The sequence below is a fragment of the Notechis scutatus genome, chromosome 10 (genome assembly GCF_049901735.1).
Source record: "Notechis scutatus isolate UNSWTSFEM ecotype Mainland chromosome 10, rNotScu1.2, whole genome shotgun sequence".
NCBI classification, from domain to species: Eukaryota; Metazoa; Chordata; class Lepidosauria; order Squamata; family Elapidae; genus Notechis; species Notechis scutatus.
The window spans coordinates 17,217,437-17,244,893 of NC_142018.1; the positions used below are offsets into that span (position 1 = coordinate 17,217,437).

Consider the following 27,457-nt stretch of genomic DNA (forward strand, 5'->3'; position numbering starts at 1 on the left):
ACAGACCTCTCCTGTTTCAATACAGTTGGAAGGGCAAAAAATGAAATAAAGCAAAGGCTTTCAGGTCTGTTTTATTAACCAGGGCACACAAATAACGCTACACTTTCCTATACACAACTGTTAGTGCAGATGAAAAATTATTTCTGCATTAAAAGTGTCTAACGGTCAGATATTAATCTGTGACTAACCTGTTCTTTAACAGCAGTATTTACATTGGTAAGGTAGTGCTGACAGATTTGACAAAAAACTCTCATCTCTTTCTTTAAGCGTAGAAGGTCGTCCTGAGAAATGAAAGAATATTAAACAGTGAGCGTGTTTATTTTGAATCAAACTTGCATGATGAATAGAAGTGAGCATTTTTTTTCCTTAAAGAAATGGAAGAACTTTTTCTATGGAGGGGAACAGTAATGTAAAGCTTCCCGTAATAATTCAGGTTGTTCGATCTACCTCTGCAAATCAGAAATAAGATCCTACCTTCTTCTTTCTACCCCTCTTCATATTGCAAAGAGGAAATAACTCTCATATTACTCCAAGGTCAGCTATTTTTACCCTGAGTGTACTTCAAATGGAGTTTTTACCCCATGTTCTGACCCAAACTGTTTCTAATAAAACCAACACAAACCAAAGGGAACAGAAACCTTTTAATGATTCTTAGGAATCCCTGATTAAAAGGATGTTGCAAACTAATTAACTTTGATAAGCACAAGCCTCGCCAAAACTGTGCGAGGCTGCCAAGAATAACAGATAAGGCTACCTAGAGATATTTTACAACACAAGAGTCTTCAAAAACCAACTTAAGATACTGCAATGTCCATGAGGCTCGAGTTTCAAAACATCTTTGCTTCCTACAAAGAATGTCTGCTTCAGTTTGCTTTTATCTTCTTGAAGGAGGGGCCATTACCTTGCAGCCTTACTCCCGAGTCACCCGTGCTGCTGCAGCTGCTCTTTCCTGAGAGCAGCCCTGCGCACATGTGCACTTGGCACAGGCTCCTCGGGAACCTCCTCATTGCTGCTTCCAGCCCCCACAATCTCTGAAGGCAGCAGTCCACTCCCTAATGGTCCTGGCCCCTCATCTGAATCCTCGTTCTCCTCAGCCATCCACACCTGCTCCCGGCTAACCACAACAGCCCAATATAGGTATAGCTGCATGTGTGTGTGCGCACGTGCACGCGCGTGCACACACACACACATGCACACTCAAAGACAGGATTTAAGGATATTGGTCAACTTCCCAATAAGGAATCCTAAAAGTTCTGTATAATGTATAGGTAGCCTTCAACTTACAACCATTTGCTTAGTGACAATTTGAAGTTATATAGGAAAAAGAGTGTTATTTTCACGCTTACAAACCATTGCAGCATCCCTGCGGTCAGGTGATCAAAATTTGGACAGTTGGCAACTGGCATGAATTTATGACAGTTGCAGTGTCCCGAGGACCTTCTGGCAAGCAAAGCCAATGGGGGAAGCCAGATTCACTGAACAACCGTGTGTTCCTAACTTAACAACTGCAGTGAGTCACTTAATACCTGTGGCAAAAATCGTCGTCAAATGGGGCAAAGCACACTTAACCACCATCTTGCTTGGCCACAGACACGTTGGGCTCCCTTGTGGTCGTAAGTCGAGGATTACCTGCACTCCATTCCCATATGGACTGAAGTTTTTCCCGGTGCTGCCAGCACTTACCTTGGTAGAACTGCTCTCGGCTACTTTTGCTAGCTGCCAAAGGATTACATAGTGAGTACACTGCAGTGCGTGAATAACTATCTGTGTTTCGAAAAGAAAGAAAGAAAGAAAGGAAAAGTTTGGGAGTAAAAGGCATGATCGCTCTCAGCTTGCTCTATTATTTTATATTGTCCTTTTAAAGGGACCAATTTTTTAAAAAAAATAAATACTAACCTGTTCGGGCATATCTCCATTCTCAATGCCTGTTTTTAGTAACTTGTAGTTACAACTAAACAAGTCCCACCTTGACAGATCGTGTGCACTGGAAATTAAAAAAAAAAAGAAGAAGCATGAAGGCCTTTGATTCATTGTTTCTTCTCACACTACACTGAGCTGATAGAACAAGCAGGGACTGTGGTCATCGAACAACTGAATGACTTCCCTTTGTAAGTGGGTTCTGCTACACGCTCCTATCAAAAGAATTGCCATGTAAGCACAAAGCCCCAATCCATGGAGATGCAAAGCTTTGGCCATTTATTTATTTGATTTTCATCCCGGCTCTATTGTTGTTTATAATTCAACATACCTAATACTCCTTCCTCCTATTTTCCCCAAAACGAACAACCCTACAGAGCTGGTCTGAAACAGTGGGACTGGCCCAAAGTCACCCAGCTGGCTTTCGTGCCATAGGCAGGACTAGAACTCGCCACCTCCTGGCAATAGGCCAAAAGTCACCCAGCTGGCTTTCGTGCCTAGGGCGAGACTAGAACTCATGGTCTCCTGGTGATAGGCCCAAAGTCACCCAGCTGGCTTTCATGCCTAAGGCAGGACTAGAACTCCCAGTCTTCCTGGTTCCTAGGCCATCCCTTTAACCATTAGACTATTTATCTTGCCACAGAGATGCATGTATAAACATGTCTGTTATTCTGACTAAATAATCTAACTGCATAGAATGCATAGTAGTGTCCTGGTATCATTTTTTCACTATCTAATATCACTATCAGTACTCAATAAAGGCAGAATGAGGAGAGCGATCCTAGCAAGGCATAGCAGAAGAAGTTGAAACAAAACAAAAGTGAGTGGACCTTTTTTAAAAAAATGTATGTACAATAAAATGATTCATAAAGCCTCCAAAGAAACAAAACTAATACCATCAAAAGATGGACACTCTGTTGCTGTACTTACTTGTGAAAAGCAGTAATTCGCTTTAATGTTGACAAGACCTGATAGGCATCGTCTTCATCAGGTTCTTCTCCCTAGGTTTAAAAAGTTGCAGAGTTGCAATTCAGCCAATGATTTCGAGAAGTCAAAGGATGAGCTTCTGCTGTATTTTAATATTAAGAAATATTAAACAGAGAGAGAGAGAGAGAGAGAGAGAGAGAGAGAGAGAGAGAGAGAGAGAGAGATATGGATGTACCTCCTGCAGAAAATCTTCAAGAAGGCGGTTGAATTTATCTGCTAGTTCATCTATGAGCTGGCTTCTTGCAATATCTACTCGGTTAAAGATGGTGAATTCCTCGTTACAGAGGGCGTGGTAAGTTTTAGAACAAGCTTCCAAAACGTCAGTATCTGTGTGCTTTTCTACAATATCCCGGATCTGTCGTAATAAGGCATCCAAATGCTAGTAAACAGACAGCAAAAAAAAAAAAGAAGAAGAAGAAGAATCAATTGACCATCAATTTTCTGATGTGTTTGTTCAAATTCCTGTTCACTCACTCCTAAAAGAACTGTGTTTAACTATTGTGACAGTACAAACAGTCATTTCTTTAGCTGCAGAACCCACAGGGGAAGGCCAGCCTTGGGTCAAAAGAGATCTGTTCAGTTTTCATCCGGTTTTCCTTGGCTTACCTTTTCTAATCTCCCTGTTGTGTAGATCTCCAAATCAAAATATTGTGGCAACTGTAACAAGTTGGTGACTTTCTCTGCGTCTATAGAATACTGTGGAGATGGATGACAATTCATTAAATCCCAAAACTTTCCCCATAAAATCAGTGTTTCACTTAACACAATTCCAAAGGTGAGTTTCATTAAGAAATCTAAAATGTTCAGTATTAGACAATGGGGACACAGAATTAGCAAACGTTCATAAAACAAATAATCCGAATGTTTCACCAAGTTTCAGGAAGTTTAGCAAAAAGACTGAATCCCAGGAGGAGCTAAAAAGACCCCACACTTTTTGAAAACATGGAGAGCTGTCACCAATAATAGTTTAATCAAAATAGGCTAATCAACTATTTACTTTGTTATAAGACAGCTTCTTATGCCATTGTGACTTAAGCATTGTAGGAGATGAGCAGATGGAACCTGATGGCGGGGTGAAATATGTCATCAGTTTGGAGTCACTACGCTCCACGAGAACCAGCCCCCTGTCCAGCCCCCATGAATTCCGCTGATTCTTATCTGCTACCAATTTCTTTTGACCGTTAGTAGATCAGATTCATCATACTTCTGTACTCCATTCCAGCTCCTGGTCTCCTGTGCCTAACAAGCATGCCATTAACATAGAAATAAAAATAAAAATCACTCACTTTTGCTAAAAGCTGAGGAAGTGCGATAGCAAAAAGCTCTGTGATCTTAGTTCTGTCATCCAACTGGGTTTTTTTCTCCTTTGCTGTAAGGACCTAAGTCAAAAAAAAACAAGGATCAGCAAGATTAAAGAACTGATATTATCAGCATCTATGGGATGCAATTCATTAATAGGCAATATCCTGTACATGAGACAAATTCAAATACATTTCAAGAAGGATCCATATTCTCATAATTAAGAAATTATTTCCAGTGTCCTTCCAAACATGACATTCTGTTATTCTAAAGGAACTGTTTCAGTCACCATTCAGAGGGATCAAGATTTTTTTCGCTAATGTATGCTCAATCTGGACTAAAGAAAGGGAATGCAGTAGATGTCTGAGCAGCTTTAGAACGACGGCTTTGCACATGAATTCTGTTGTAGGGCTTTTTTTAAATAGTCACCAGAATTCTGCTGTGTAACAGTTTTACCTAAAAATTAGAATTAAGTGCTACGACTGTATCAAGCAAATAAAATCGGGATTTCAAGACCTTCAAGTGGTTCAATCTGACCCCAGAAATAGAAGATTTACTGAGGCTAAAAATAGCACATTTTCACTGTCTACTGTAGGCATGCATTCTAATTCCAAAGAGATGATGTTATACACTTATTTTGAATTGCACACAGCAATATTACAATGAATATGAAATGTTAAAGGCTAGTGCATAATTTTCTTAGAAATTATAGGTTATCTTGATGTTTCTTTCAACAACTGTGAGTCTCCTGCTGATGTAATGCACACTGGCTCAAAACCCAAATATAGCGGATAACTATTAATACACTTCATTTTTTTCTGAAAAAAAAATTAAAAATAAAATTAGCTGGACAATATGTTAGTATTATGTTTATAGCATTTAAATTATATATATATATATATACATACCCGTTTTCCTGTGCCTCTTCCTACAGGGGGATGACATTCAGCTGCCTGTCTAATTGTACACAGCATTATTTCAATTAGTGCACTTTCCTGTTTGTCTGTTAAAGCTGAAATTATTAAAAAAGGAAAAAAAAGATGTCATTTCTTTTATTCATGTATGTTAAGAACCACTTGAACATACCATAAGATTTAATCACAAGAATTGTTGATAATTTTTTTGTTTTGTACCTCAAATTAAAACTTGCAGATTACTATACTAAATTAGCTACTATCATGATACCAGAACTAAACAGAAAACAAACTGATCTAGATGGAATATTTAAATACCTGAAATTCTTATGCCTTTTCAGGCCTCTTATTCTAAGTTTTCTTTTAATATAAATATTTAACAAAATAACTGTTCTATTTTTATATGTAATGAAATATGCTAGCAATAATTAGAATAAGTTACTACCACTGTTTAATTACTGCTCATTTTTGCAAATAAATTCATTTTAGAGATGTATCACAGGGCATTTCTGTAAAAATTTGAAAACTCAAATCTACATGATTATAACTTCTACGCTTACTTACTCCAAGTTTTCTAAGTTATTTTATTTTTAGCTTATATGATTTGGTTGAATTTCTTTTACTTTCTTGAAGTTAGGGACAACTATCCTGGCATATGCATTTTAAAACATGCTTTTAAAACAGAGTGAAATCTTACGTTCTTCTCCATTTAGGGGTTCTTCCAACAGAAGGCTATTCATACATTCCCAGTCCTTCAAAAGGTCAGTTGCACAATCCCACATGCTGTCCACCAAATAAGCAGCATGCTCATGTAACTGAAAAAGAGTCAGAGGTGTTTACCATGCTTTTTATGAGAAGCTTCCCCAAAGTGCTATTAAAAAGGCAAACACCATTCATAATTTGAGGGAGAAAATGTATACTTGTAGAAGAAAGGCCTGAACTCTGTGCTAAAAAATGTTGTGTTATTTGCCTCAGATCCATCATGTCTTCTCACTTTTAAATATTACTTTTAATCAACTAAAACTTGTTCGCTGAATTTACTGGATTTCAATTGGCTTTGCGATTCAAATGATCCTTTTTTGGAGAACAATCCTCTTGGAAAGCCAGACAATTACTATTTTTCCTCTCTCCCACATTCTTACATCATTAATATTAAGATTTTCAATATTGAGCAGAATTAGGGGATTAATTTGGAGGTTCTTATAAACAAGCATACACAAGATAAATAGACTCAGAACTACAAAAATGCCATGTCTTGCAATGGTGTTTAAAAAGTTTTGGACACTAACCAATTGACACAAAGTTCCCGTAACTACATTCAGCTACACAATAATTAAGGGAAGCTTTACTTAAGGATCTACAATAAATTGGTACAATAATCATATGGATTAAGTTTACAAAATATTGCAAAATCATAAGCAATTCTTCCTAACAAATTAATTTGGCTGAATAGAAAACATATACAAAACACTTCTGAAGAATATGGTTTGACAAAATAAGTAAGGTATGTGTACATACCTCACTTTCCAAAAAGAAAAATACTAATGTTTTGACAAGATTAGCATTTGGACCTTGCCTTCCTCTTCTTTTAAGAATTCCATCTTCCTCAGGGTCCCTGCGACTGAAAAGCCTTCCCAGAAAAAAAGGGGGAAAAAAAACATAATTGTACAGAGTTAGCTAAAAATAAAAGTGTTCTTGATACATAACAGACTTAGTTCTTAGTTGCTCCAGAGGAAATCCCAGTTCCCCATGTGGGGAACCACAAACTTTATCTAAATGGCTCAGTGATTCAGCTCTGTCCAATTCACAACTTATAGTTTGATTTAATTAAATGTCACTTTCTCCTTACTTTTTATACAGAAATTCTCCTGCTGCTATAGCCACTGGCCGATGAGCTGAGTAAACCAGATGATAGACATTTTCACAGTCTTCTGCAGTCAGGACTTCTTCGCTACTCCTAAAAATGCAGTTAATTGTTAAAAATGCAAACAAAAAAAAAGGTGGTCCTTGACTTACAACAGTTCGCTTAGTGACTGTTCAACAGCACTGAAAAAAGTGACTCATGACCATTTTTCACACCTATGACTATTGCAGCACCCCATGGTCACGTGATTTACATTCGGGTGCTTGGCAACTGGTTCACATTTATGACGGTTGCAGTGTCCCGGAGTCACGTGATCTCCTTTTGCGACAAGCAAATTCATTGGGGAAGCCAGATTCACTTAACAACCGGGTTACTAATTTAACAGCTGCAGTGATTCACTTAATAGCTGTGGCAAAAAAAAAGTTGTACGATGGGACAAAACTTAACAAATTTCTCTCTTAGCAACATAAATTTTGGGCTCAGCTGTGGTCATAAGTTAAGGACTATCTGTGTTTAAAATACTACTGGAATAAAAAAGAGGAGGTTACTTTTAACTGTAGATTACCCAAATTCTAAATATTCCATTTAAAGCAATGTTTCCTGTCTTGGCGCTATACTTAAGTTACTGAAGAATAACTCAAAGATGGACCTCACACGGACTCACTACACGGTGTCTGTGAACTTTTAGCAGCATAGACAACATAAAACCATGCATCCATTTTTATCTAACTGTAACATGACACTCTAAAAAGACTGTCTTCTCTTCAAAAGTTTGATAAACTGCATTTATACAAAAAAGGTCAAATTAATGACTAACTATTATTCGAAATAGGATCTGAAACACTTACTGTAAAACAAGAGTAAGTAGTTTTATTGCTTGCACTGCAACATCGTATTCTTTGTCAAGAGTCATAGACACAATTCTGTCCTAGTAGGAAGAACATTTAGTTTGTAAAATTAATTTTTTTTAATAATGGAAAGCCTGGGTTATTTTTTTTAAAGGAAAAGAGAGAGTGAGCACTAACCTTGAACCGGCTGGTGAAGAGTTCCAATTTTGAATTCAGTTCTTTATTATAGTAAAGCCCCTGCAAAGCCGTAAGACATTTGAGTCTCACTTCCCCTTGCTAAAAAAAACAACAGGAAATAATATAACTGTCCTTAAGTTTTCATTTTTCAACAATGGACAATATGTCAATTAGTTTTGAGAGCTCTACATTCATATTGTGATTTCTGATACTTGGGTTCATTTATTCAATACCGAATTACAATGGAAAATTAATTTCTATATAAATGAAACAAACTGCATCAAGCGGAGACATTTTACAGTTTTAACTGCAACACGTTCAACTCAGCCTTGAAGCGGATTGAAAACCAAGGCTCTGAAGAGCTGCTGTTTGAGAAAAGGTTTTATTCCGTCCCAGCTAGTAGAGAAACCCAACCTTATGATTGTACCAGGTACGCCCTGCTGTCAGATCATTTGGACACTAAACTCTTGAAATGTAAAACTGAAGTATTTCTCTCTTAAAAGTAATCAATTATTACAATGTGGTTTAAGAAAAAGGGAGGCGTCAATTTTTGTGCCTTATTTTCTCTGCTCAATAAATTACAGCAGAAACTAGGATTCAACACCTTACCTTGTCATGCATTGTCCACCCCACATATTTTAAATAGCTGTCATTGAGAAAGGCATCACTATACATCTTCATCCAAATTCCAATTTCTTCAATACATATTGCTCTAATCTCAGCAATTGCATCCCTGAAAAGGGATAATACGTAAAGAAAATGAAGATTGTAGTGTTAAAAAAAGGAAAAAAATAGAATGAATCTTAAAACGAAGTTTAGACTTTAATACACAGCAATTGGACTTACCTGTACCTATGAACAAATACACCCTTAAAAATCGCATTCATCATGTTTTCTATTTCATCCTGATTTTCTTGAAGCTGAAAAACACAGGAACTGCCAAATGATCATACTGCAGTTTTACAGTTACATGCTTAGGCAATAAAACAATGCACAATTAATAATTATTTGAAGGTAAGATCACAGGTACCTGGCTAGCTCAGGAATTCTGGGAGCTGAAGTCTACGTGTCCTAAAGTGGGCCAGAGTTGTCCACCCCTGGGCTAGAAGACCCCTTTCCTGGCTTCCATTTGACTTCCCAAGTATGCCAATTTACCTCTTTCCAAGGGTCAGGCAGAAGAAATAAAGAGTTGGAAAGAAAATCTGTGTTTTAATTGAATCTCAAGAGATTTGCTCCTTCCTTTCACTTGGGTTAATTTGGGTTAGTCTTTGGGAAAACAGATCTCTCTACATGTTTAACTCAGGAGCAAAGAGACGACTATGTGTATTTCACAGGCATCAAATGATAGCACAATTTATTTATTTATTTTCAGTTGAAAAGTTCAGGAAGCCTTTTCATGAACTTTTACTTCTAACTTTTTTGGAGGGGGGGGGGATACAAATATTCCACATAGTTCCCTCTTTGTCAGGTAACCATTCCACCGGTGGGCAAAGGTTCTAACCTCCTTCCTTTTCTGCAGCAAGAGTTCCAGTCTATCGTTGGCTCTTTTTCCAATGATTTTATTTCGCTCCGTCTCATACTGTCGTTGTGTATTGTCCATATTAATGCTCAAATTTAATGCCACGTTTACTAACGCGGTCATTAGCTTCATAGCTGTAAAGTGCCAAGAGAGAACGAAAATCAGTCATAATGTATAGAATCATATCATCAACAAACTTGAACAATGATATGGATACAAAAATGCCTTACTACACTACATGCAAATGCAGGATTGTTGCTTTGGGTGGGTGGGTGGAATTGCAGAACAGAGGGTTAAATCACGCTGTCTTTAAGTTTCAAAAGGAAAAATGGCATATAAATACATTCTAATAAGATTTTGAATGATTAATTTCAGGATTAGGGATCCATTTTATATAAAGGGAATATTCATTACTAAATGGTTTAGCTACCTACAGAGAAGGGATAGGTAAGAGACTAATCACAATAAAATCTGAGAAGGAATACAAAATTCAGGCAACACTTTCCATATTTTATCACAGGACAAAATATTCATATCAATTAAAATTCACCCTTTCACATTCGCTCTCTGATTTTTATTTATTTACATTTACTTTATTTATCTATCTACTCACTGACTACTTAGGATCTTTTGAAAAGAAACATGAAAGTGAATTTAATTATGTTGGCTCAGTTACTAAAGGGCTTATGTAACTCTTTTTGTTTAAGAAGGAATGTAACAATTGTTCCAAGGCAGTATAATGTGTTGAACTTTGAACAAGTGGCTGGAAAGCACCCCAGGAAATCACCTCTCATTCATTTAATGGCTGTTTTATTATTTCTGCTCTTTGAAGATAGTTATCAAGCTGCTGCATGAAAAACTGGATGGTTTGACTTTGCATTGGTTTATTCCTCCCACTCCAAAATAGACTCATATCAGAGTTTCAATAGTGGTTTGACGTTTCTGGAAATGTTTCTTTTTAGAGCAGGAAGTAATTTCTAGTATTCTCACCCAAAGGAAAATCAGGGCACATATAAGATTAACTGTCCATTCCATAGAGCTATTATGAAGCAAATTTGACCTGCTAGATTTGGGAAGCCTGACCTTGGAGTTCCAGAGACTAAAAAATTGGTGATGAAGGCTTCACTTGGGCTAAAAGTCAACTATAACATCCTTCCGTCCTTGTAGAGCGATGGCTTTTTACCCATCGAAGGGGTGGTGGGGTGGGTTCTTGGCAAGTTTCACAAGGAAAAGCATTTTATTTGTTAAATGTATATTTCAAGGAAATAGAGCAGGATCTCTCAAACAGTAGTTTTCCACCTGCATCACTTTGCTTAACAAGAGCAAGCACTTAGAGGAGGTATTTCAAGACAAGCTCAGCATGTTGGCCAATTCTTTAATTTTTAACTTTAAAACTACCTGGGTTTATTATCCCTGTTTAAAGGAAATGGAAGAAAAGGATACATATAGAAACTTAGCCTCCCCCCCCTCCCCAAATATCTCTCCCAAGTGGTTTTCTCTTAGACTCTTAAACCTAAAACTTTTTATGAAAATATTTCAAATAATCTAGAATGATTTGATATTCGGGATTATCTTTCATAATTTTTTTTAAAAAATCAAGCCAATAAATGTTTACCTGCCAGTGTGCTAGTATGTCGAAATGCCCTGACTTGAGAGTCTGATAATCCTGTAAGTAGTGAAATCACGGTATCCATCATGTATTCGTCATATATGATACTATATTGACACTGCCGGACCAATACGCCAATGAACTCACAAAAACTTGATTTAAATTTCTTCCACTGAGGACCAGCCATGGTGAGCGGATAATCCCCACTGTCCTAGAATACAGAATATGTCAATTGCACAAAAAGTATTGCATTATCTGGCTAATTAAAATAAAAAGGTTAAAATGTCCTGATGAACCAAGAGAGATTTTATTCATCTTCCGCATGGATAAGTATCTCACAACAGACAAGATTTGATTTTAATTGTGTGTTTTTTAAAATATTATCTTTTTGTTTGCAGACCAGAACAAAGGCAACCGAAAAATAATAAAAAAGTTAAATGTAAAAAAGTTATAAAAATATGTAGCTTAGCAACCACTCCCAGGGTAATTTGATCCACATTTAAGATTGTTTGGAATGTCCCTTGGTCACATGACTATGATTTGCGATATTTTCTACAGGGAAACCAGCATTTACAAAAAATACCCACTGGATTTGCCACTACAGTGTTTAACAACCACAATGGTTCACTTAACAGCTGCCACAAAAAAAGGTCATAAAATTGGGTGCAATTCATGGTGACTCTTTTAATGATCAGCATGACTTATAACCATAATTCTGGGCTCAGTTATGATCGTAAGTTGAGGACTACCTGTATACAGAATTTTCCAACGATTTTTCCTATACATCCTGTTAATAAGTATTTTCTTAAAAAGGAAGTGCTAAGGTGAAAAGATACTCAGCTACTTGAAACAGTGATTATCACTGTTGCCAATGAACTGAGATTTTATCTGCCCTCCAGAGTTAATTCTTCACCTCCCACAAATCCATTTAAAAAACAGTTGCAGGAACAGAAACCACAAAAACAAGATACGTTTTCAACTGAAAGAACTGCAGTAACTAGTTCAGAAACGTCTAGTATAAGGAATGTTAAGACATATATAGAATCAGTTTTGAAAAATGTAAATTTAAACACGTCCATTTTACCTCATCAAACTCTTCAGTCATTTTTCGAATTATTTCTGAATTTTGCATATGTCGAAACATCTCTGCTGTTACAACCCCTACAAATCACAGAATGGAACACTATGAAATCTCAAACTTCAAAGGATAAAAAACGCTGTTTAGGCAACAATATTACAAAACAAAATGTGTCATTTTTCTGACTGAAATGTTTAAAATACATGGATAGGCATAATTGTAATTTGATAGTTCTACGTATTCAATTTTTTAAAAAGTAACATACTTTTTTTTAATATTCATCAGCAGGGTCTTAGGCTCTGAAAAGCCAGAATACAATTGTAAATGTGTGTGTGTGTGTGCGGGGGGGAGGGGGGGGGACGACAATCTATGTTCAAGTATTTGAAAAGGGGGGTGGGGAAGGAGACATTATAAATGAACTGTAAAAAGCACTATTTATGATGGGAAGTTCTAATTGTAACGGGGTAGATTACTAGCAAAGAAGGGATGTGAAGCTTTTTAATGGAATTAATATGGAATAAAACTCACCCGCCCCCAATAGAAATCTTACCTTTGCAACCTGAGCACTGAATAAAAAAGTTGATGAGATCAAGGAGCGCTATATCTCTATCATGTTTGTAGGACTCTATCCAGTCATCTACCACAGACTAAGATAATAAAATCAACATTAAATTAGGGATGCTTATTGTTACTCTCTATCTACAAACACACAATCACCACCCCAAAACTCATCTTTTATACCCCGAGGTTTCCACAGTTGTCCCATTTCTCCAAAACATTGTTTTCAGAAACCAAAAAGTGGTGTATTGGTTTTTCCAAAGGAGCCTGATAAACTTAAGCCAATGTTAGTCGAAGCTTAAGATATCTAATCCTCATGTCTGCCTAAGGTTGATTTGTGATCTACTTTACTTTGAAACAGAGTTAAAAGTTAAAATGGACAGTTTCAAAATCCGAAAACAAATTGCACATATAGGATTAAGTTTAATTACAAGGTGGATCTTCTTTTCAAATCAAATCAAACTACTTTTCAAATCAAATCTTTACTATGGTCATAGACCAGCAGCGTCCACTTCTTTTCTAGACATAAACTATATTTTTAATTTAAAAAAGCAGAGACATTTAAAAATAAAGCTGCAGCCAAAGTCTCAAACAATGGGGTGACACCCAAATAAATATACATACAAGTGCTTGTCATTTAAAGTCTATGGGAGAGCCAGTAGCGAAGTCTTAGGTCTTACACATTCAACCAAAAAATGATTGCAACAGCATTCTGTAGAAACTCTGCTTAGTTTTAAAACTCTGTTGAACAAGCGAACATCAAATCACTGTTTAGATATTCGCTAAGAAATCTGGTGTCAGTGTTCCAAATAATGCACCATAGAAAGCAGAACTCAGAAGCAGGCAAATTTCCCAAAGGACAATTAATTGGATACATCATATTGCACAACTGGTGGAAGCCGACTCTGAAAGTTCCCGTGGCTTTCACCTAGTTAAAAAGTAAAAGTTTCCCCTTTCTCCCAAGTCACTGGTCAGGCTGCCCAATCCAGGTGCTGGCCGGTTGCTTGGTTACTTCACTCGTCCTCTGGCTAGACACCTGTGAGAATGTCCTTGGTTCCTACAGAAAAACTTTATTGTTTTAGCTACACAACCCCGTCTAACTATTTCTCCCGTCCTTCTGGTGTGTGGCAACCCTGAAGCCTCCCAGGTGGCCTCGGCCAGGATAATTTCAGGGTTGACATCTGGAACAGGAAGGACATTTTAAGATGGAGTTGACCTGAAACTGAAATGGATTTTCTCCTCACTCTCAAAAAAACAAAGCCTGTGATAAATAGTTACCTGCATAGCACTCTTGCCCATTTTAACGACTTCAAATAACATCATGTTTTCCACACCATTCTGCTGATGATGCCCATTCATTCGATTTAGTCCACCGGCTTTTCCTCCTCCATTTCCAACTTTGGCTTTTTCTCCCGCAGCCTTTTTCCCCTTTTTGCAGGTCTGTATGAAGGACAAGCCCAGGTTACTTCTTAGCAACTTAACAGGTAAAAAAAAATAAGTACTTGCACTTGAACAAATGGATATTTTGAGGAAGTTTTGTTTATCTTTTTTTTTTTTACTTTTCATTGTGAATGGGATGAGCTCCTGTAACTTGCCCCAGCTCCTGCCCACCTAGCAATTCAAAAGCATGCAAAATTGATTAATAAGTATCAGTTGAGTGGGAAGGTAACAACGTTCTGTGTGCCTTTGGCATATAGCCATGCTGGAAATGAGTATTGCCGCTTAAAGTAAGACATGACCAGACAAGGGAAATCTTTACCTTTTTTAGCAATAGGAACAGTACTTACTTATATAACTCTTCACAGTGCTTTACAGCCCACTCTAAGGGGTTTACTAAGGGCATTTTGCCCCCAACAATTTGGATCCTTATTTTACCCACGTCGGAAGGATGGAAGGCTGAGTCAACCTTGAGCCAGTCAGGATTAAATTCCTGGCCATGGGCAGAATTAGCCTGCAATGCTGCATTCTAACCACTGCATCACCATTTTACATATGATCGGACAATCTAATCATTGAAATGAAAAGTTTAATCACAATACAGAGGAGAATATGTATCAGATATTGTCAGCTTTTCCAATTTTTGGAACCTCCATGGAATGGTTTCCAATATGTAAAAGTGTTTTATGAGATTCACCCTTATTGCACCAAATCTATTTACATGTCACAGAAGCACTGCTGTTTCAGATAGCAACATTAAATTATTTATAAGACTATTGTTACTCTTACAACCCCATACAGACTGAGAATGTGAGATAAACACACCTTTCCTTTTCCTGGTTTCTGATTTTTTCCTTCTATATCTTCAAAGTCAGTATCTGAAGAAAAGTGTGTTTCAGATTCCCTGGGAAGACATATTTTACATACTTATTTCACTTAAAATGTGTTATAGTTGCTTTGACGCAATATAATATACTCTGGACATGCTACATTTACTTAAATGAGTTTTTCAATACTGTATGCATAGGAAAGCATAGGAATTTTCTAAAAAAAAAAAATATATTCCATCCACAACTCAAATGAAATGAGGAAATTCAACTCTACAAGTTGCCAAAATTCACCAATAAATGGAGGAATCATAGGAATTCATTTAAAAATCACAAACCAAAGAAAATACGTTTTCCCCCTACATCTATATTTTACAAAGAAAAGCAAAATGAAAACATTGTTGTGACTCTCTAATTTGATATCAATAATTTTCAGTTACTTACTGAATTAGGGCAAAATTAGTTGTTGGTTCTTGAGCTGCTATCATTTCTTTATCATCTTCTGGGCTACTACTGTATTAGAAATACATTCAAAAAACAGTTGTTGAGAAATAGCCGTACTTGCTTGTTACTTTCTTCTATTATTGTAGTAGTCTATGCCTGTCAAAAACAAAGTAACAGTTAATGGAAGTTGTCCAGTTTCCTGTGATTTGTTGCTTTGTTAACAGTGCAACAATGTTTTCCATGCTAACCTTTTCTATTTATTTTTTAACCTTCTTTGTCTTAATGAGCATGCCAACTGTCTAGCAAAAATATGAAAAGGTTTTTATTTTTTTAATAGTTATGAGTTTTTCATCTAAACATAATGCTCCAAAATATGTCACGGATGTAATAATATTGTTAGAAAAGTACTTCAATCATCATTATTTTAGTCATCCTTTTTGGGGGGGCGGGGGGGAATCTTGAAGCTGCATAGTAATTGCTTTAGGCTGTGTGGCCACAACTGTATACAGAATTCCAGATGCAGTCACTTTGCACAATTACATAAAAGCATCGTAATAGTTTCATTATATTTTGACCAAAATAATCCACATTTTATTTCCTTTAAAAACGATGGTCTCTATCTTCCTTTTTCCCTGGTTCTCAGAGAGCAAGCTCTCATCATCTTCAGTAGCCCTCAGATGGTTTAATGTTTAGTCCTCGACTTACAACAATTCATTTAGTGATCAAAGTTGTAATGGCACTGAAAAAGGTGACATGATTGTTTTTTAGTTACCACCTTTGCAGCCTCCCCACGATTATATGATCAACATTCTTCAGATGCTTGGCAACTGGTTCATACTTATGACCGTTGCTATGTCCCAAAGTCATGTGATCACCTTTTGCGACCTTCTGGCAAGCAAAGTCAATGGGGAAGTCAGATTCACTTAACAATTGCTAACTTGTATTGCTAACTTTAACAATTGCAGCAGTTCACTTAACAACGGTGGCAAGAAAGGTCGTAAGATGGGGCAACACTCATTTAACAAATGTCTCACTTAAGAACAGAAATGTTGGGCTCAATTGTGGTCGTAAGTCAAGGACTACCTGCCGTCAGTTCCCCTTCGCTGGTAGTAGAGGGTAAACAGAGATGCTTTCATTTGAATATCTGGACTAACTAAGCAGCTTACAGCTGTTGACCTAATTGGTCCCTTCCAATTTTATGTCAACCATGACTTGGATGACTGAGAATCTCCATAGACTTCCAATTTTATAATAATGTGAGGACATTATTGAGAATCATGCGTTTCTCATGAGGAAATACAGCAAACTAAGCAGATTGCAAAGAAATGCATCAAAGATTATGCTCTGCAATGATTCAGCATGCATAGCAGTCTTTCATCAAATCTCAATATATAATGTCAGGCAGGTTTTAAAAAGCTCCATGTAAAATATTCCCCCTCGATAAAGATGACCTTCAAATTGCATAAACCTGCAAATTACCATTTATTAAACAAAGTCTTAAACTCCCATACATATGCAATTTAAACCTGATTCAAGTGAAACTAAAACCTAGATTTTTCATTTGTGGCTGAAGTTCGAGAATTGCTTGGAGGTGAGAAAAGCTGCATTTCAAACTGCCACTAAGGGATGCTAAAACATAATAATCAGTTTATTTAAAAAAAAAGAAAAGAAAATGTATCATGCTGAAAGATCACTTGGTGGAGCTCTAATCCAAAACTCAGTTAAGACAGGTCACCCAGAGGTTGATCAAGCCACTTCTTGACAGGAAACACTGCCAATAGAGAGCTACTAGATGTGTGTTTGGCAATTGTCTAAACAACGTTTCTCAAATACGCAACACCTTAATTGATCTGGCTGTAATTTTTAGTACCGTAACTCTTCCTGCCCAAAAGCTAGTTTAAAAATAAAAGTGGGGATATTTGCTTGGGACAGAGGGGATATTTGCTTTGGACATTTTTTGAAGGTTGCAAATTTTAACAGATCTTAAATGTAGTTATTTTTTTAAAAAAAGAAACCTAAAAGAATGGAAATATAACATTAAGTTTACAGAACACTGCTCTACTTTTCTACATTATTTTTATATTTATATTTCCCATTTTTGGTGATATTTTCAAATGATCATTCTCAAAAATTCAAAAGATTTACCGTAAATATTTTTATTTTAATGTTATAAATGGCACATTCGCATGGATTTAACACCGAGACAATTGAAACTCTTTCCTTAATGTTACGCAGTAGCCCTCTGAACAATTCAAGACAATCACTGGGAATAAGGATGCTTGATGTGGCTTCATTGCATGTTGCTAAATTCCAAGTCACAGCAATTCCAGGGAGTATGGTCAGTGAGGGAATACAGGGAGCTATGTTTATTATGGCTCAATCGCACAGAGTGGTCAGAATATTATAGGACTGCAATTTAGCACTTCGTTCAGCTGTAGGTGCACAACTACCGAAGAAAATTGGCTTTTTCACTAATTGCCTGTTTATGTACACTGCTCAAGAGTTCTCAGTTCACTAAGTCAGGGGTCTCCAATCCCCAGTCCGTGGAGCAGCACTGGGCCACAGCATACCAGGAACTGGGCTGCGCAAACAAGCGAAGCCCCATCTGTGGGATGCAGGCAGCATGCCAAACCATGCCCCCTCTGGTCCCCATGAAACCAATCCCTGGTGCCCAAAAGATTGGGGGACGCTGCACTAAGGATATCCCTGTGCTCCAAGGTGAATAATTACCAGGATTACACAGATGTACATATAAAGCATCTATTGGTTAAATTGAAGCTCATTCATATAAAATTCTCACCAATCGCTATTCTTCTCCAAACTATTCATGATCAACCTGAAGTGGCTTTAGAATGAATTCCAGCCTGTAAAGCCAGATTCAGAGCAGTTTCTATATTCTTGATTTCAGAAAAGTGGTTTTCCTTTCTCTTTGTCTTGCAGGAGTGTTCTGGGAGCTGCTGTAGGGTGGTAGGCTAGGACTGAGCCTTCCTTTCTCATGTTTATTGGCTTAAAATTCCACTTATATTCCTCCCTGAAACTTGTGCTGATGTATCATAAGGGTGTTGTTAAAAACAAGAATGTGTTGTGGATTAGCTTTGGGGAAGAGGGATGCACTTATAATACTACACGATGATTAATGCTGTTGACAATCAAAGGGTGGAAGTTCATGAGGGAGTTATTTATACAAAGTAGTTGACTGGGATGTTCCATGCTTTACCCACAAGGCAGCTTATGAGTAGTTCTGCCCTCCCTTCTACTAGTGGGGAGGGGACAATTAACAAGATTGAATTTCCATTTCATCAAATTATCTATAAGATTCCTTATCATGATCTCACCATGTTGAAAAGGGAAAAATCCTTAATAAGTGAGAACCCAAGCAAGGGTTTTATTTTTTTCATAACTGATATTTGTCTCAAGATCCAAAGCTATGAGGATTTTGAAGAAGCAGGCTATAATTTAACAAAGCTAAATTAAGGCAAGTTTTTGAAACTCTTACCATTTTATTATGAACAATATCTAGTTTTAGACTGTAATCATACAATTGTGAACAACAGTTAACTGAAAAATATTTGGGGATTGTAACTTCATGTCTTGCTTCACATTTTATATTAACTAAACAGTGTTAACTACAGATTATATATGAGTAAAGTATCAATTGTATTTAATAATCAGGTTTTAGAAAAATCAGGAAAATTATACATTGCTTTATACAGGCAACACACATACCAGATTTCACAATCATATCTTAAACAATTGCTGAGATCCACAAATTACATAGTGCAAATGAATAGCCTTTCTTCAGGTTCACAAAATGCATTTTGTAAGCACATTCCCCAGGAACATAGCACAACGGATGCACCTTTCTTTGGTTATTGTGAAGATTCTCCCACTTTGGTACTCTAAAACCACAACCCTTATTTCTAGCAAATATTTTTCCCAGACTGGAAAAAGTTATTGCAATGCCACCATTGCTAAGGATGTCATTTGGAATGTGACCTTATCAGCAAATGAGAAAGCGAAAGGAAAGCAAGCAGGTTTGAGAAAATGATCTCACAAAGAGGAAAAAAATATATAGGTTAACAAATGCCAAGTGATTTTTACAGCAAAATAATTCAACCAATTCTATTGCTAATTCCTGAAAGAAAACCAGCTATAACTTGAATCCACTCTAGAGTGTGGCAAAACAGCTCAAATATTTCCAAAGACTGTCAACACTGTTTTATTTAATCAGTCTTCTCAGTTATAATCTGTGAACTTTCTTTTTTATAGTGATGCTAGGCAGCCACTTAATTTTTTAGTTTTTTTGATGCCTTGAATAACGATTTGTGGTAATCGCTTGGCCATTTTATAAGGAGGTTTATGGTATATGTGTGCATACAGGTGTGTGTAATACATACATACATACAAATATGATACACACATACAGTATATAAAATTATATCTCATGAATATGTAGTATGTAAATAAATGTAATAAACAATAAATACTTGTTAGGAGAAAAGGAATGTCAACATCTGAGCAGACTATGCTTTACAACCACATAAAGTGAATGAGCAGAAAGAAAAATATGGATGGTTATGTTGTATATAGCATATACAGTATATTACCAATTCTACTGATAACTGAAAGTTGCAGAATCATTTTGAAGTTAGAAATGCATACTAAATAAATACTTTTTGCTATTGCTTCAAGCTGTAAACTGGAAAGCGCATCCAGCTATCTGCATTCTAATCAATCAAAACCATATAACGTTAATATGTAATCTGATAGTTTTACTAAATTTATTATTCCCAGTATGTTAAAATTTGGATCAAAATATATTGTTTCCTTGATCTGGCCACAATGCATGAAACCTTTACATTATATAATACAGTTAGTACTACTCAGTCAACCAGGAATAAAAATTTTTCCTAATTCACCAAACTTTTAAGTTAACCAAGTAGACTTGCACCCAAAAATTATACCTTTATCCCTTAACGCAGCTACCTTGCTTAGGTTCCCAGGAAGCTTACAATACCTTTCACCAGCGTCTGATAATAAAATAAATTGATCGGCCACATTTCCCACATTTTTCTAGGCTACTTTTAGATGTCAGTGAACATTCTCAGTGCTTGCTGGGCTAACTTTACTCATGCTGGTACCCACCACATATTTTTTTTAGCTATAATGACTGTGTCCTTCTTTTAATTATGATTAATTTTAGGCATCAAATAATTTTACAGATTCAAACCCTATCCTTTAAACAGTACTTATTTTGGTCTAAGATCACGCTGCAATTTAAATTAACTGTGCATGTTCTTTTAGGGTTATGTGAAATTTATTAACCGTATGCATACCAGCGAATACTAAAAAAAATACGCACAAAGATTAATGAGGGGCATGATCAACAGATTTTGAATTTTGCAGGACAGAATTTAGGCTTCTCAAATTGCTCATTGAGTGACTGTTTAAAAAGGGCCTTGATTACTTTCCATTTTTGAAAGAGTTTTTTTGAGCTTGTTTTATTTTAAAGATATTTCATATTTGGACTGGGATCCAGGACAGGCTAGTTCAAGGTACTTTTTGACTACACAACTAAATGTCCACTCCAATGTGGGATGGAGGTTTGGGGGAATAATAATAATATGTTGTTATAACTGCACTAACCCCAAAGTCCTGGAATGCCCTGAATTTGATATACTACTCCTACATTCCAGGGAGAATAGGCAATATTTTAGTGCATGTGACAATATGAAATTTAACACCATGTATATTAACTTGAATCATATAAAGGTGATGATTAACTAATACTTATTGATCAAACAGGATCAAAACAAAATTCTATGAACAATCATTTTATGCTAATTCTGAAGCTCATCACAACAGCCAATGTTTTCATTCTAATGCCTATATTTCATAACCAACTTAATTTCAATTAAATATATGTAATTTCAACATCCATTGATTTTATCAACAATCATCTACTGATCTTTTGCATACTGCCTTCCCAAACTTTCTGTTTAGTGATTTAGAAGAAGTAATCTACTACAAGACAGCATCTCCCTGGTATTCATTTAGGCAGCCCAGATTTTTTTAGGCTTCCATAGAATCATAAAAATATGGTTTATGTTTCTTAAAGAATCCAACTATTAAAGTTGCTGCAACTTTTAAAGCAATACCATTGCTTTTTCAGACTGCACAGAAAACTGAAAAATATCGAGTCTCTTCTTTTCAGTAATGGCGGCTGAGCAGAAAGAAACAGACTCAAAGAAGGATTATTTTGAGTTCCTCATACTATCCCCTTCTCCAAGACTAAGTTGTTTCTCCTCCCTTAATGGGTCCTGTATTCCTTTATCAGGGCAATTCTCTATTCTTGTACATACAGGAGTAGAACAATCACATTATCCTACCTTGTAGTAATATCTGCAAATAGAAGTTGATATGGTAGAACCACCCATCAGAACCCAAAATTCAACTTATGTCTCATTATGTATCAAGATCAAATCCACAATGGCTCCAAAATTTGAGATATCTTGCTATAATCATGACAGTGTTCTGATGATCTAATATACAATGGTTAGCTTGCTTTTTTCTTTATTTATCTCAACTTTTATGGAAAGGTTTATTCTTTGAATCAGGCCCTCTGTATTTTGAACTGCAATCATTCTCATCAACAATGGAGAATGGCCAATGGTAAGTCAAAGAGTAGTCCAAAATGTTAGAAGATCAACCGGCTATCTATCCCTATTCTAATCAGAGCACATGCAAATAGAGAAAACACCATTATTTTTATAGCAAGTCAGGCCACACCTTCACCTAATTCAATAGTGTCAACTTTGACTGGCAACAGCTTTCTTGACTTTCTGACAATGTTTATGACTAAACCTTGGAATATCAGCCTGCAAGGTACATGTCCTGTCACTGCTTCCTGACAAATGGACGCATAAGCAACCTATATAAAAGGAAACCACCAACCTATCTAGGGTGATATTTTTCACCAGAAATGGCTTTCTTGAGTAATTAATGCCAGTTTTTCAAAGTTTTACCTACAGTTGTCAAGGGCTCATCCTAGGAACATTCATCCAGAGCATTTCCCCTGAATTATGGCCCTTCCTCATGTTGCCACCTACGAGTTTCTGCCTCATGCTGTCTTGCCTTACTCTTATTCTTAATTGCTTCTAGCCATGACAGCTGTATACTGTTGAACTAAATAGGTGTTTGAATGTAAAAAAAAAAAAAAAGTGTAATACTGTTCTCTAAAGCAGTGATCCCCAACCTTTTTTATGCCGCAGCCCGGTACCGGCATCAGCTGGGCGCCACCATCTCTTTTTGATGAAAAAGTGCTTCCGGTGACCTCACCGGAAGCACTTTTTCATCAAAAAGATGGCGGCGCCAGCGCCCGTGAGCTTTTCCGGTAGAAATGGCGGAAAAGCTCACCGGAAGCGCTGGCGCCGCCATCTTTTTTTGATGAAAAAGTGCTTCCGGTGAGCTTTCTATCCGGAAAAGCAAACCAGCGGCCCAGTAGGACTTGTTCCACGGACCGGTACCGGTCCGCGGACCGGTGGTTGGGGACCCCTGCTCTAAAGAATTAAGGAATTACAGACATTATGCTTTTTAGATATTAATAATTTCACTGAATAGTAAACGGGGAATATTAAGCTTTATTTGAGACATGTTTAAACTAAATTCTTTTCAAATCAGCTATAAAAATGAAAGCTGTCGTTTCAACTCTAGTAATTAGAGCAATTCCCATAAAAATATTGGAGATCAACATTTCTAACAAGTTTACCCATTGGTTAAGCCTAGTTGTTTTATCAATAGTCTTGCTTCATTTGCCCAAACATTAATATTACAGGATTTCAGTTAGCAATATATAATGTCTGCTTGTGCAGAAAATGCAGTATGTCATGTCAATTAAAGGAGTGCACAAAAAATGCATCTTCTAGTGATTATGATTTTAAAAAGACATGACATTGTCTTTAGCTCCATGATATTGGTCTACTTGTGGGAACATTAACTTTCATATCTACAATTAGTAAAGCTATATTATTATTTTCAGTATATATCATTAATAACTAGTTATTTTGTGCCTTGGAGTTTCCCAAACAGGAGCTTTGTATTTTATACATAGAAGGTTCTCCAAATCAGAAATATTAATTCAAATCTTGGGCAGAATTACATAGACAGAACATACACAATTTGTAAATATTATATTTGTAAATATAATATTTTCTACATATTCATGTTGGAGTAGTATCAACAGCATTTTTCTAGATATCAAAATATAAAACTTATTCCAAACTGCAACAATTCTGTTTATAATTTCTACAATGCACTTATAGAATAAAAAAACAGCAAAAATAAAAAAGGCTTATACATCAATGTATACATCTATACATCAATATGCCACCCTCAAAAGCAACTGATCTGCTATGAGGCAAGAATCTCTTCTGAATTTCGAACTATTTTTCTTTTCCACAACTTTTTAGGGACCCTCTGCATTTTATTGTTAAGTTGCTCAGGGCACCTTTCAGGTTAAAAGATAGGATATGAAATGAACATATAAGGGACAAATAAATTGATACTTACAATTATTACTGGACCTTTGCATTTGCTAGAGGAAGGGAGTCAATGGTAGCCAGCAAGACAATAAAAAAACTGCATGGGCTCTGGGAATGAAAGGACTGATTTCCATTTCCTGTAGGATTTTCTTAACCCTCTGAAAGGCACCAGCCTGTATGAATCATACATCACTCGCCAACTAACACATGTTTGCCTTTAACAACCTGCTTGCTAAACCCAATGGAAACTGACTAGTTTTGCAGAAAGCAAAATATTGCCAAATATTTCAGATGTATGTAGGTAAAATACTGTGCAGATTATATAAAAGGCTATAGCTCCATACACTTAATTTTTATACTTTTTGGATCTAAGCTGTTATGCTAAATTCTAAGTTACCTAATTATCTCCTCAGGATGGAGTTTTAAGCAAAGCTTCCTAAAGGTAATATGATTTTTAACATACCGTACATAGAATTAATTATATGGTGATTAGATAAAATACTTCAGAAATAAAAAACCAAGGAGAATAAGGCCAGTTTTTTTTTTAATTTTTGTATATAATATATACCACCCCAAAATTAAATTCTATACTTATAAGTCAATACTAAAATATATAATCATAGTGACCCGAATGCCCACCTGTATGGAATCTAAAGATACACAACAGGATTTCAACATACATATAATTTGTTTAGTATGTATACAATATGCATGTAAACTAAAAGAAATAGATTAAAAATAATCCAAAATGGTGGTGGGGGGGTGTTTAATCACAGATACAGTCAAGATATTCTACTGCTTCAGTCTTCTAAGATCAACTTTCATTCTTATCTCTATTAAACAATATGCAACTATCAATTCAGCTTTTCTGAGAGCAGAACATTAGGTCAATGATGGAGTAAAATCCTTCTGAGCACAAAGATATTATCAGTATTAAGTTTGGGGAAGGGAGATTGCAAATATGGATGAGCCGAATCAATAAATTAACTGATCTAGCTATCCCACCTAACCATCTTCCAATGGATCTGAAAAACAGGCGCTATACAGTTTAAGGTTCTATGCTAGACAGAGCCTTCAAGAGGAAGACTGCAAGCTCTGGCCACCATAAGACCATGGAAATATGTTTATATTCCATGCTATATTGTTTCCAATACCCAGGGGCTGCTAAGTATTTGAAAACAGGCTAGTGGCCAATACTATTTTACTTTAAAAAAGATGGAAGACTTCCATTACATACAAAAAGATACTACCTGATATAATTATCACTACCCTGCTCTAAAAAGGCAATCTGTTTTGCTTTGTTTCATGAGTCCTGCACACATAATGATTTACACAAGCCTGAAATGTTAGAGGAGTTTACTTTTTTTTTTTAAGCAAGACACTTGTAAGACCACTAAGCATAAAGAAGCAACAGTGCCTACATCAACAGCTAGAATTTGGTTAGAATAACGATGACTGCGGAATTAAAAAAAACTTGTTTCTTTAACTTAGACATTTGGCTAGGGATACCCTTGGTCTTACAGCAAGATTGGCTTACAGCAATATAAACATAATAAATGGGGAAACTTTCAAAATTTGGGGAGCAAAGTGAATCAAAATCACTCCCATAAAAGCTAACAGGTGGTCTATATCAGCAGTCATCAGTGGTCTATATCAGTGGTCTGCGAGGAAATTTTGGTGTTCAATTTTGGTGGTCCGCAGAGAAATGTCACCCCCAGAGCACCCCCCAAAGCAATTATTCCAGGCTGCGCAGGAACACAAGGCTGCACCGCCCACATGGCCTGCCCTCCCCACCCACCCACTCACTCCTTACCTGGCAAACTTGCCTGCTAAGTTGCTATTTTTCCTTTTTCTCACCATCAGCTGTTCTGCTGTATTGGGAGATTTAGATTAGCTAGAAAGCAGGAAATAGTTGGATTTCTTGCTTTCTAGCTAATATTTAGATCTTCAGCTCTGATTTAAGCCAAACCTTCCTTAGGACTGAAGCAGTGCAGACTCAGCTAGCCAATGGCAGAAACACAGATCTCTAAATGAATCTATGAGCAACTCAATCTGCCTGCCTGCTTTGCCTGATTTTGGGTAAAAGTTGCTTTTTTTCCCCCCCTAAAAAATTCAATATTTACATACATGGTATGCTGTGAGTTGTGAGTTAATTTTATGAGTTTTCTTGCTAGCACATTTTATGGGTTTACTTGCAAATTTTGCTCAGGTAGCCGATCTCACAGATCTCTGAATAAATCTGTGATTCTGATTCTGTGAGCAACTCAATCTGCCTGCCTGCTTTTAGGTAAAAGTTTCTCCTTTTTTTAAATAAAAAAGTCAATATGTATATAAATATTTATAATATTTACATACAAGCCATGCCCAGCCAGTCACATGATCACCAAGCCACACCCACAAATTAGACCATGCCCACAGAACTGGTTAAGAAATTTGAATCCCACCCCTACCTGTGTGTGTTTGTGTGTGTGTGTGAGAAAGAGAGAGGGAGGGAGGGAGGTTAGATCAGATCTCTCTCTCTCTCTCTCCCCCACCGTCAGCCAAAATTCATATTAGTGGTTCCCGGGATTTAAAATGAGTTTGGTGGTTCCTGAGGTCCAAAAGGTTGGCGACCCCTGGTCTACATGAGTTGAGATGTAACAGAGTATTCTTTTATCCAAATTTCCATACAATAAAAAGTTAAGAAGTGATTAGGTAATCAGCCATATAACCAGGAAAGTAACCAGTGTTGGTTTAAGAACTTTAAGATAAGTGTATGGTTTATCCATTCTTTCTCCAACTAACAATGCTCACCAACTTCTTCACTGAAAAAGAAATTAAACTAGGGATTTCTAGCAAGGACAAATACTGTCTATAAATCTACGAAATAACTCTTAGAGGCCTGTAGTGCTGCCAAGAAGGGTAAGGTCATAATAAAATTGTTCAAGCAGGTCTAAGTGAACATAATAAATCAAAGCAAAATAAACTATTTGAGTATGGATAAAAAGCCCCAATCCTTGACTCTAATAATAATTGTAAGCTTCAGTAACCCATTCTTGTAAGCAAGCTAGTAAAATTTTTAAAAAGATTATAAAACATATAAATGTGTTTATCAAACTGTGATAAATGTGTGAATACTTCAATTGATGGAGCTGATTAGCAGTGTAACAGAGGGCCCATTTCTGCTCAAGTCTATAGTTAAATGGCTGAGTAGCTACATCACTTTAGCAACTGACCCAGTCCTAATATGGTGAAACGATGAAACGATATGGCATAATAAATTTATAACCAGGAGGATCTGACTTGGAACTATGATAGAACTTATAATGTATTAAGTGATTATCTGTACAAGGAATAATAGGAATGCTTTTCTACACAGAACATTATAAATTTGAGGAATGAAATATGCTTTCTAAAAAAATTGAACAATAGATTCAGAAAATGTGAAGTAAATGTGCTT

The 27,457-nt window shown here is 36.4% G+C and overlaps 1 protein-coding gene across 4 annotated transcripts in view; it reads right to left on the reverse strand.

Moving 5' to 3' along the window:
- Window positions 1-27,457, reverse strand: part of STAG2 (STAG2 cohesin complex component) — a 45,853-nt gene that overhangs the window by 12,846 nt on the left and 5,550 nt on the right. For all 4 annotated transcript variants that reach the window (XM_026674770.2, XM_026674771.2, XM_087972144.1 and 1 more), the window contains exons 2-23: window positions 15,479-15,634; window positions 15,033-15,111; window positions 14,049-14,210; window positions 12,763-12,859; window positions 12,219-12,295; window positions 11,141-11,345; window positions 9,508-9,659; window positions 8,853-8,926; window positions 8,616-8,739; window positions 8,007-8,105; window positions 7,830-7,909; window positions 6,967-7,074; window positions 6,636-6,747; window positions 5,815-5,932; window positions 5,112-5,215; window positions 4,191-4,283; window positions 3,511-3,600; window positions 3,080-3,283; window positions 2,848-2,918; window positions 1,897-1,984; window positions 1,684-1,764; window positions 189-281 (exon numbers count right to left, since the gene is read on the reverse strand). In XM_026674770.2, coding sequence (XP_026530555.1) covers window positions 189-281; window positions 1,684-1,764; window positions 1,897-1,984; window positions 2,848-2,918; window positions 3,080-3,283; window positions 3,511-3,600; window positions 4,191-4,283; window positions 5,112-5,215; window positions 5,815-5,932; window positions 6,636-6,747; window positions 6,967-7,074; window positions 7,830-7,909; window positions 8,007-8,105; window positions 8,616-8,739; window positions 8,853-8,926; window positions 9,508-9,659; window positions 11,141-11,345; window positions 12,219-12,295; window positions 12,763-12,859; window positions 14,049-14,210; window positions 15,033-15,111; window positions 15,479-15,522 — 2,355 coding nt within the window. In that variant the 5' untranslated portion in view covers window positions 15,523-15,634. The remainder of the gene's footprint in view (window positions 1-188; window positions 282-1,683; window positions 1,765-1,896; window positions 1,985-2,847; window positions 2,919-3,079; window positions 3,284-3,510; window positions 3,601-4,190; window positions 4,284-5,111; window positions 5,216-5,814; window positions 5,933-6,635; window positions 6,748-6,966; window positions 7,075-7,829; window positions 7,910-8,006; window positions 8,106-8,615; window positions 8,740-8,852; window positions 8,927-9,507; window positions 9,660-11,140; window positions 11,346-12,218; window positions 12,296-12,762; window positions 12,860-14,048; window positions 14,211-15,032; window positions 15,112-15,478; window positions 15,635-27,457) is intronic.